The sequence below is a fragment of the Curcuma longa genome, unplaced genomic scaffold (assembly GCF_044706935.1).
Source record: "Curcuma longa cultivar G26 ecotype Majalengka, Jawa Barat unplaced genomic scaffold, ITB_CL_G26_1.1 contig_11694, whole genome shotgun sequence".
In the NCBI taxonomy this organism is placed as follows: Eukaryota; Viridiplantae; Streptophyta; class Magnoliopsida; order Zingiberales; family Zingiberaceae; genus Curcuma; species Curcuma longa.
The window spans coordinates 1-10,102 of NW_027428945.1; the positions used below are offsets into that span (position 1 = coordinate 1).

General features: G+C 39.8%; 2 protein-coding genes across 5 annotated transcripts; both read left to right on the top strand.

Moving 5' to 3' along the window:
- The first annotated feature begins 2,740 nt into the window (after positions 1-2,740).
- On the top strand, positions 2,741-5,603 carry LOC141815890 (phosphopantothenoylcysteine decarboxylase-like). Of its 4 annotated transcripts, none has more exons than XM_074703759.1 (5): positions 2,741-3,233; positions 3,963-4,026; positions 4,489-4,539; positions 4,778-5,139; positions 5,225-5,603. In XM_074703759.1, exons 4-5 carry the CDS (start codon positions 4,813-4,815, stop codon positions 5,495-5,497), a joined length of 600 nt encoding a protein of 199 aa, XP_074559860.1. In that variant the 5' UTR covers positions 2,741-3,233; positions 3,963-4,026; positions 4,489-4,539; positions 4,778-4,812; the 3' UTR covers positions 5,498-5,603. The 4 variants fall into 4 exon arrangements, with proteins under 4 accessions (XP_074559860.1, XP_074559859.1, XP_074559861.1 ...); XM_074703758.1 differs by lacking the exon at positions 2,741-3,233 and adding an exon at positions 3,372-3,470; XM_074703760.1 differs by lacking the exons at positions 2,741-3,233; positions 4,489-4,539 and adding an exon at positions 3,372-3,470.
- Positions 5,604-7,381: 1,778 nt separating this feature from the next.
- LOC141815889 (CBBY-like protein) lies at positions 7,382-8,488 on the top strand (the record flags this gene model as incomplete). The annotated part of the gene is given in 3 exon segments (XM_074703757.1): positions 7,382-7,793; positions 7,889-7,959; positions 8,330-8,488. Coding segments are annotated over 3 exon segments (581 nt in total), but the record flags the coding sequence as incomplete, so codon positions are not given.
- Positions 8,489-10,102: the final 1,614 nt, after the last annotated feature.

A 10,102-nucleotide genomic window follows, 5' to 3' on the forward strand; every position in this document is an offset into this window, starting at 1 on the left:
TTGTGAAATTTTAAAAGTTTTTAATGATGCAACCGAACAACTTTCCGGTGTTTATTATCCTACTGCTCATTTAGTTTTAGTGAATATTTGTAGTATAGTATTTAATTTTAAATGAACATATTAATAATGAAGCTTTAACTTCTTGTATAGTAGCTATGAAAACAAAATGGAAAAAATATTTTTATTTAATTCTTAAAATTTATTTAGTTGCATTTGCTTTAGATCCTAGATTTAAATTAGAAGTTTTACAAGAAATGCTAACTTTATATTATGACGCTTTAATTCCTGTTAAAGATTCTTCTTCTCCTAATCCCGCTAATATTATATATATTATTAAAAATTATTTATCTGATATTTATAATCAATATTATGTTAAATATGGAACACAAACTAATATTTCTGAAACACAACAACAAACTACTAATGTTAATTTAAAACTTTCAAAAGCACAACTTTTATTAAAAGAACGGACGAAACGTCAACGAGGGTAGCTCAAGTTCCACACAGGAACTTGAGAGTATTTACCACTTCTTTTGATTTTAATGAAGCAGACAGCGAAGATTTCGATATTTTGAAGTGGTGGTCACAGAAGGCTTCAGGTTTTCCCGTTACCTCGGGAATTGCCAAAGAAATTTTAGCATGTCCAGTATCAACTGTTGCTGTGGAGCAGACATTCAGTGCCGGCGGCAACATATTAGATGAACGGCGATCAACTATGTCTCCCGACTCATTGGAAGCCCAAGCATTACTCGACGATTGGACCAGAGCCGAGAAGAGAATCCAAGGAATGCAACTTTCAGAAGACGAAGCCGAAGAATTTGATACGGAAGGAACGAATACGACGGGAGGAACGGGAGGAAATGGAAGTGAGTGAATGAGTGATGTAAAAGGGTAAAAATGTAAAAGAACTACGTGGGCTTTGATTCCCCTATACCCTAAGGGGATACGTAGGCAACTTAATAAGTGCAAGCCCTTTTTTCAATAAATTTTAAATTTTAAAATGAGCCATCTCAACCGGGTTGAGTAGTGACTCTCCGACGAGGAAGAAGAAAGCAGTGTTGCGACTATCACAGAAGTCTCCGGAAGAAGATCAACGCCGGCAGGAAGGAAGAAAACGACGCAGGCAGAAGATCGCAATCCTCTGTTTCAGCCGGTGCTTCTTCAGGCAGAGCTCCGGCATCACGGGAAGAATCCGAGCAACAGTAGCGTTGAGTTCTTCCTCTTCGGCGGTGGAAGGCGGCGCCACATGGTGTCAAGCTCACAGAGAAGAATCTGAGCAGCGGCGGTGATTCGGTGAAAACGAAGGCCAGTCGCGGCGCTCCGGGAAGCTGTACTGCTCGGGTAGATGAAGACCAGCGACACCTCCTTCGGTCGGCAACTTAGCTGGTATCTCCGACGTCTTCGTCGCTCGGATGGCCAGCGAGGGACGGCGCCGCGCTCGTGTGGAGAAGAAGTACAGGACCCGGCGCCGCGTGGTTGGGAACCCGTGGGGACCAAATCGCGATTCTGTTCTTATAGGGAAGCTACAATAATCATCCTATTAAAACCGAAATTAGAGTTTTTAGGGCTAATCGGTGATTAGGCTTTTAAACCCTCTTAAACCCGATTAAGGTTTCTAGCTGAACCGGTTTTAACCCTATGTACTATAGCAAATCGGAATCAACTTTGGTTCGCTTGGTTCAATAACTAAACGAACTCGGATTTGACCCAAACCAGTTTTGTTAGATTCGTCTTTATAAGATGAAGCTTTTCATCTCTTTCGTTTTACCAAAAATTCTTCCATCGTGAACCAAACCAAGTTGGTTCAATTCAGTTCTAAATTGAATCATTTGGTTCACTAACCAATCGGTCTCTGATTTAAATAAAATCAGTTTCGTTCGTTTCGTCTTCGCAAGACGAGTTTCATCATTTTGTCCTTTGTCTGGTCAAACCAGATTTTATCTCTCTCATTCTGAGAATCCAATTCTCAAACTCGTTTTAAGTCCTTCAGAGAACTTATAGTACGTGTGACCCAATAGGTTTCCGGTTATGTTGGCCGTCCGTAATTAACCATTAATTACAAAACGATCATGAGTGACACCTAGTAGTATATGATCCTCAATTGACCAGAAAATCAATGATTGATTCCAGAACGTCTTCTAAACCTTTCAGCAGCTACATTGAAACGTGCCTCGTGTAAAATACTAGAAATTTGGGGGTAATTTGTAAATTAAATTAAATTTAACTTCAGGGGTTTAAGGAAAGCTTAGGAAGGTTAATTGGATTAAAAATAAATTGGATTAGATTTAATTAATTAAACCCTAACTTATTTAATTAGACAATTAGATTAAACTTGTAAATCATAAAAATAGAAATTCATTAGGTTAATAAATATAAGATACAGATTCATCTCGCAAAGACGAATCCAATGAAACTGAATTGGGTCAAATCAGAGATCGTTTGGTTGGTGAACCAAACGAACCAAGATTGAACCAAATTGAACCAAGTTGGTTTGGTTCATACTGGATGAGGTTTGGATAAAATAAAATAGACGAAAAGATTCGTCTTGCGAAGACGAATCCAACAAAACTGGTTTGGATTGAATCGGAGATCGTTTGATTAGTGAACCAAGTGAACCAAAGTTGAATTTGATTTACTACAATAATCGATTCAAGGGTTACAAAAAATCCTACGAATTAAACCCAGTTTAGCCCAAACCGGGTTAGGTTACTGTGCGTTCCTCTTTAAAACAGATGCTCGATTTCCTTGTTGCGCCGCGATTTCCCTCCCTCACGAACGCCGTCGCCACACCTCTAGCCGCCGCCGCTCGACGCCGACTGCCAGCGCTCCTCCGTCATCAAGCCACCGGCGCAACCAGCGGGATCCCTCCCTCCACCGCCGCCTCCTCTCTCCCCTTTCCTTCTGCCGCCTTGCTGCCCAACACCGCCGCCTCCTCTTCCCCTTTTTCTCGCGCCGCCTTCCTCGCCAATCGAAGCCACCGTCGCGGGACGCTGACGCTGCCTCCCTCGTGTCTCCCTCCTTCGCCCGACATCGGAAGCCGCCTCCTTCCCTTCGAAGCCACCTCCGCCGCGTGGGTTTCTCCTTCGTCCACAGCCGACGCCGGAGCGGGGGGAAGCCGAGATCTTCTTCGTTCTCAAGTTGCGGCATCATTGAAGCCGGCGACCGTAGCAGAGAGTTGAGGGGATTGCTAGTCTTCGGTTGGGGCAGTGAATCGGAGAAGAAGAAATCGAAAGGTAAGGAAAAGGTAGTTAGGTTACTGCTTCGGTCTTGAGTTAAGCTAGTTGGAAAATTTTCAATCTCCTTGGACCTTGATAGGTTGCGTTTCCACAGTTGAGGGGGGGGGGGGGGGGGGGGGGGGGGGGGGGGGGGGGGGGGGGGCTGGCCGATTGGAGCTTGAAGAAGCTTCGGCAGCAAGCAAGAGGAAGGAGAAGAGAAAGAGGATTTAGGGCTTGGTTGGGCTTCAATCAGAGGTAAGAATTTTGGATCTATGTTAGTTATCTATTTCTTAGAATCTGATTAGGTGGTATTCCGATCATGGATTAGAGGTTGGTTTGGATGTGGAGTTTTACAAGATGTTCCGATCACTGTTTTGTTAGGTTGATCAGTGTGATTAGGTGTTCGACTTGTAGATTTAGATTGGGGTTTGATTCATGGTGAATTGACCTTACTTGGTTAGAAGGTTCGGTAGGGAGGAGTTGATGTGTATTTAGTGATGATTGGGTTGCTGTAGGATTTAATTTATAGGCTATTGATTGTTAAGTTGGGTTGGAATCTTATTTTGTGGGTCTATTGATTTAACCAGGGTTAATCTAATCGGGAGTAACATGTAGAACCTTATTTAGACTGGTGTTCTATTGGTTTGATTGAGTCTAGTTAGATGGGTTGGATTAAACTATAGAGTTTAATTATTATTTTGTTATGATATCATTTTTATTAAATGAAGGATTGTTGTGTAATTGCAGGACCTTGACTTATTTGTGGTCTTGTATTTTTGGGGGTTCTAGTTGTTAACGATCGTCTGATCAGGTGGGTACTCCTGTGCTTGGTCAACACAGGTTCTTCTTTCGTAGTGCATGATTACTTATTTACTATTATTATCGTAGTCGTTGCTTGATTCATGGCTTGATATTTATCTTTGACCTTAATATGATCTCTTGTATGTTGCTTTTATCTATCTTGTCGATACTCTTGTTATTGATGATGCTTATCTTGTTGATACCTTGTGACACCTGTTGCTTGCTACTTACTAGTTGACCCTTGATATGATCTAATAACTATCCTGTTGCTCCTGCTGTTAACCTAGCTGACCTTTGTGACATCGTTTGGTGGACCAAAAAGGACTGGCAGATTATGGTTTGTTGATGTGTTGATGCCATAGCCATTCTTGTACACTGTAGATTTCAAAGTGCCACCTACCTTTGAGGATATTCTCCGTTGGGAAAGTTTTCACATTCTTTTTTTACTCTCTAACCTTTGTAATGCTACCAGGTAGCAAGATAGAAGCTGAGTGGCATGAAGTGCAAAGTGTTTTCTAAAGCTGTAAGCATTGGGGAAACCTGTACCAATTCCTCTGAAATCTGCATAAATCTGATAAATGAAGTTCTTGAAACTCAAGGAATTGTGTGAAGTTGTCTTTTTCGTTTTCTCATATTTGATTGAAATGGTTTTCCATTCAAAATGTGCTAAGACATGATCCATTCAATTAACAATGCCTGATTTAAATTTGCAAAAAAACTCATCATTATTCCCTTTCTTTATTTATTTATATTTCATGCAGCGGAAGCAAACTTTCTCTCTATGTGATTATGCTTGATGGCCAGTGCTAAATCAACCTCGGCCAACAACATTCAGCCTGCTAAACCAAGGATCCTTTTAGCTGTTTCTGGAAGTGTTGCTGCTATTAAATTTGAGATTTTATGTCGGAACTTTTTGGAGTGGGCAGAAATAAGGGCAGTTGCAACTCAATCATCGTTGCACTTTATCGACAGAAGATCACTACCTAGCGATGTGCTTTTTCATACAGATGATGATGAATGGTCTACTTGGAATAAGATTGGAGATGATGTGTTGCACATTGAGCTTAGGAAATGGGCGGATATCATGGTGATTGCACCACTGTCAGCAAATACTCTTGCTAAGGTAAAAGACTGTTTGCATGTGTATCCCTCTTCTATTTTATTTTACTTTTCACCGTCATCGAGTATATCTGTTCTTCGTTTTCTAGATTGCTGGAGGATTGTGTGACAACCTACTAACATGCATTGTGCGAGCCTGGGATTACCGCAAGCCGATATACGTGGCTCCTGCTATGAACACCTTCATGTGGAATAACCCTTTCACAAAGCGTCATCTGGATGTAATTCAAGAACTTGGCTTCCATCTCATCCCTCCCATCACCAAGACGCTGGCCTGTGGAGATCATGGAAATGGTGCCATGGCTGAACCTCATGTTATATATAATACCGTGAGGCTTTCATTCAAGCCATCAGCTAGTTAATTATTAATGAAGCCAGCTGATAAAGCCAACTTATCAGCGAACTCTGTAACTGGTTCAGTTTGTAAACATAACTCGAGTCCTAGCTAGTTTGATTTATAATGTCTTACATTCAAGGTTTCTTGCTTGGATTGTTCTCTATCAGGAGAATTAAGCCTTGGTCATAATGGCATTCTTAAAAGGGTGCTGAACAGTCGTCTGAACCGTTTGGTGAATGGATTTTCCATTATTTAGTTGCTGATGAAAATAGTATATATATAATTATGTTAAATACTGTTGAAATTTGTGGAGCTGCTTTGAGCTCCAGCGTTTACCAATTGGTTTTCTCAGGAACATTTTTTGTTTGTTTGTTTGAAATATTTTCCTTTTTTTGTTTCTCAGGTCAGAAGGCCATGGAGTTGGATCCCAAATGTAATTTCTTAACAATCTTTTGTTTGCTCCTCTCCTCTCCTCCCTTTCAGGATCTCTTGCACTCCAACCATTTCAAGTCGGCATGTCTCCATTCTGCATAGCTACCCTTTTGAGATGATTTTGTAGTGAATTCTTTACATAGGTCGCAGAGGTTACCAAGGGTCGTGATGGTTTGATGTGATGGTTTGATGACTCGAGGTCCATGAGATCGAAAAAGGATGATGCATTCGAAGAACTATAGAACAAGGAATATCATAGCATGGAATGCTATATATACATGTGTTGAGGACACAATAAATTTAGACGGACTCGATCTTAGATGTGATCGAAGTTAAGAGACCAGTTGATTGGTGGTTCAAATGTTCCAAGTTAGATTTATTAATTGGTATTCTAATTAGATCAGTCAATAAATAAATAAAGATCAGTTGGTTGATTGATGGTTCAAATATTGTCAAATAAATAAAAAGTTTCCTATCGACTGGTTTATCCTAAATCCGCTAAATCAGTCTTTTATATAATATAATGGAGTAAGCCTCAACGATTCGAGGATAAAATAGCATATCACTAATCTAGATCTGCTAGATCAACTCGCAATGAGCAAGTATAATGATTATCAAATAAATGAAGATGAGAAATACAACGTGTTAAAATTTCACTGATCTCTCATTGGAGCCATCAATTTGAATTGGATTAATCAGATTCATTTGCTTCGTCAAATAATTTAAACGGATTGAATTAAAATTTTATCAATTCATTTTAAAATGTATTCAGATGGACTGATCGGCCTAGGTCCACGACTCGTATGTATTGGCTCGTGACGGACTTGAATTGATCCACGGATTGAGAAAATTTATTTTTTTCTTTGAAATTTAAAATTAAATTAGAAAATTCAATGGATTAGTAGGATTGATCAGTCTAAACTGTAATTCAAAGACTTGTTCGAACTGTAATTCAAATTTAAAATTTTTCATATTTTTTATAGATTCGTGAGTTGACTAATCCGTTTAAACCGTGAATCTATTTTTTTTTTTCTCAGAGATATAGTTGAGTTGGTTACGACGAAACAGAGTTACTGAAGTAGGTGAGGATCGAATCTCGACGAAGTCAAGATAATATCCTCTTCTCTTCTGTTATGGTTAATTGTAGTGTTTCAATTTATTTTATATGATCGTGAGATCATATGAGATCGACGGAATAATAAATTTCATTTTTAATTAAAATTTTTTAAAGTCCTGTCCATCGTTGATATTTATGAGTAATTCATCCGCTTGACAGCTCAATGTCTCACCTGAAAATACAACACTTGACGTTAGGCAGTACTAGTTTGCATTGATAAAATAAAAAAAATACTTTTGGCGCAAAAAAATTTGAATATCCAAAATAATAAACTATATATGACACGTGGCGGGTTCTCGGATAAGCTTTAATTGCTCCTGATAGACCGTTCTGGAAGCTGCGCCACTCGACGCTGCTGCTTCCACTCCCATCGCTCGACGCTTCTCTTCTCTTCACTGCCGATTTCATTCCATTTCGTTTCATGGCCGCGGCTGCTTCCGCCGCGCCGGTGACTTCCTCCTCGTTGCTATCGAGAAAAGGCTCCTCTGCCTCTTCCGCTCTTGGTCCGATCCACGCTTCCTCTCCCCTTCCCAGGTTCCTCCGCGGAGGCGGGAGGAGAATGGCCTCCTCTTCCTTCAGATCGAGCAGGTGTGGATGCCCATCGGCCGCCCTCGCTTTCCGAAAACCCTTCGTTTGTTCCTCTTCGACGTCACCGGTAACGTCGCCGTCTTCGTCGCCTCTACCTTCGGCCCTGCTCTTCGATTGCGACGGCGTGCTCGTCGACACGGAGAAGGACGGCCATCGCGTCTCCTTCAATGAGACCTTTTCTGAGGTGAACGTTTGAACTTTTCCTGATCGAGAGTAGCTACGTACTGAATATGGGGTGCCTCGATTAGCTTGGTCTTATTTTGACTTCTGCTGCTGCAGAGGGAATTGGGAGTTAGTTGGGACGTTCAACTTTATGGTGAACTACTCAAGATTGGTGGTGGGAAGGAAAGGTAAATTAATCCTAATAGATGATTTTTTTTTCTTTTATGCTTATTCAACATACTGAATGGACTATTCATGATATTTAAAAGTAAGAACGAGTTTAGTTACTTTTGGAGACAAGTTGGCATTCATGACTTGTTTAAGCATTAGCATTTCTCTCATGCTTGATTCTTCAGAGTTAATGACGATGAACTTACTGAAGATGATCCTCTGCCAACAACCATTCAGGCTATTGTATGTTAGCATAGTATCATTTTGTAGGTAAAGCTGCAACCAATTTTTTATCATTGATGGAGACAAGGATAAAGGTTTTCAATGTCTGTGTTACCATTTTATAACCGTTCTTTGATCATATTTATGTTGTTTTATGTTATTCAGAATGACAGCATATTTTAACAAGACTGGCTGGCCCGTTAAAGCTCCAAAGACTGAAGAAGAAAGAAAAGACTTTATAGCTTCTCTTCACAAGAGAAAGACCGACTTATTCATGGTTCTTATTGAGAAAAAGCTCCTTCCTCTTCGTCCTGGTGTTGAAAGGTGAGGAGAATATTAAGCTTCCACTCCAAAAGTTATCTGGTTGTAATTTGGGAATAGGTTTATTGTAATTTAACAGAAAATTTTATTCAGGACTTAGCATGCTTAATCTTTGTCGATTATCTGCATTTTCACTAATCGGTAGCCTTCTCATAGCTTTGCATCTCATTGGGAAATCTCTAATTGAAAAGTTCATTAGAAGCGAGTAGCCTTTGCAGCTAAACCGAGATAAGTTTTCTAGATAGCTAAGAAACTTGCATGCTTAAATGTATGATATTTCTCACCACTATTACACATTCCATCAATGTGGCATGTCGAGAGTTAATTTTCAATATTGACTGTATTCTAGAGTTTCTTTGAACGGTGTTAAACATTAAACAAGGCAAAAAGGTTACACAGTAATATTTAGAATTGGTTATATGGTTTTACCCATATTTCTTACTGCTGCGCAAATTTATTGTTTTAATTCCAAATAGATAATTTTAGGTTGGCATAGCTGTTCTTCTAGTATGGCTTTGCAATCGTTAGATGATAGAAAATCTTTAGCAAACCCCACAACCTTCCCACTTTCAAAGAATCAACACTCAATGGTGGTGTCACCCACTTTGTTTTAGAGGATTTGGATGATCTTTAGAGAGACGAATAACTATATCTTTCAACAATGAACCATAGATTTCATCGTTATCATAGATTTTGTTGGCCTATATGAATGCTAGAAAACGATATACTTCTTTAGTTATCATAGAGTTTGTCGGCCTATATGAATTTTGGAAAACAATGTACTTCTTTAGTTATTTTTTAGTTCTGTTAAGGCCTCTTATTCGCTCTGATACCAGTTTACTAAGTTGCTCTAGATTCCATCCCACAATGAAACCACAAAGCAACATAAGATGTAGAAGATTTAGAAGATACATCAAATGCAAAATCATAAGGACTTGCATGAAGACAATATGTGATGCAGGAGAAATCGAGGCGTCTAGCAAACACAATCCGTGTCTCCTGGCACGAGTGTGCTTCATTTTAAGCCCTAACGAGGTGAAATCGAGCTTTCCAGCAGCCAACACGGTCAGACCGTGTTCCCTGACATGGTCGTTTGCATTCTGCTTCTTGACGACGTGAAGCGTAGTGTTCCATCAAGGAACAGGACTTAGCCATGCTCCCTGGCATGGTCATGCCCTAGGGCACGACCAAGCCGTGCCAACCGACATGGTCGTGTGGTGTTGCTGTGGCTCAAGCAGGCTGGGTTGCCAAATGACCTAATTTTGGTCTTTTAGGATTTGTTTTATTAGTTTCATTTTTTTAGGGGTTTTAAGTTATTTAAACACTTGTTTAAGTTGATGTTAGATATTCTCTTTTGGTTTAGTAAATAAAATTCTTTTCGTTTAAACTTAGAGGTGGCTCCTCATCGTTTATCGAATTTCTTTGCCTTTCTCTGCAATTCCTTTGAGGAAACGAGCTCGCAAAATAATCGCTATTCTGCCAGTGTCAATATGTGACATTGTATGGAGGAGGTAGGTAAGTCATTGAGAAGATAGTAATCGACGCTATGATGGTGTAACAATACTCCATCTTGGATATGTTTGACTCAAGTGGTTAAGTTAGGATACAGTGTTAAGT

Coding starts and splice junctions, on each gene's coding strand:
- LOC141815890 (XM_074703759.1), top strand. CDS start 4,813: ATGGCCAGTGCTAAATCAACCTCGGCCAACAACATTCAGCCTGCTAAA. Junction 5,140..5,224: donor CAGCAAATACTCTTGCTAAG/GTAAAAGACTGT, acceptor TTCGTTTTCTAG/ATTGCTGGAGGATTGTGTGA.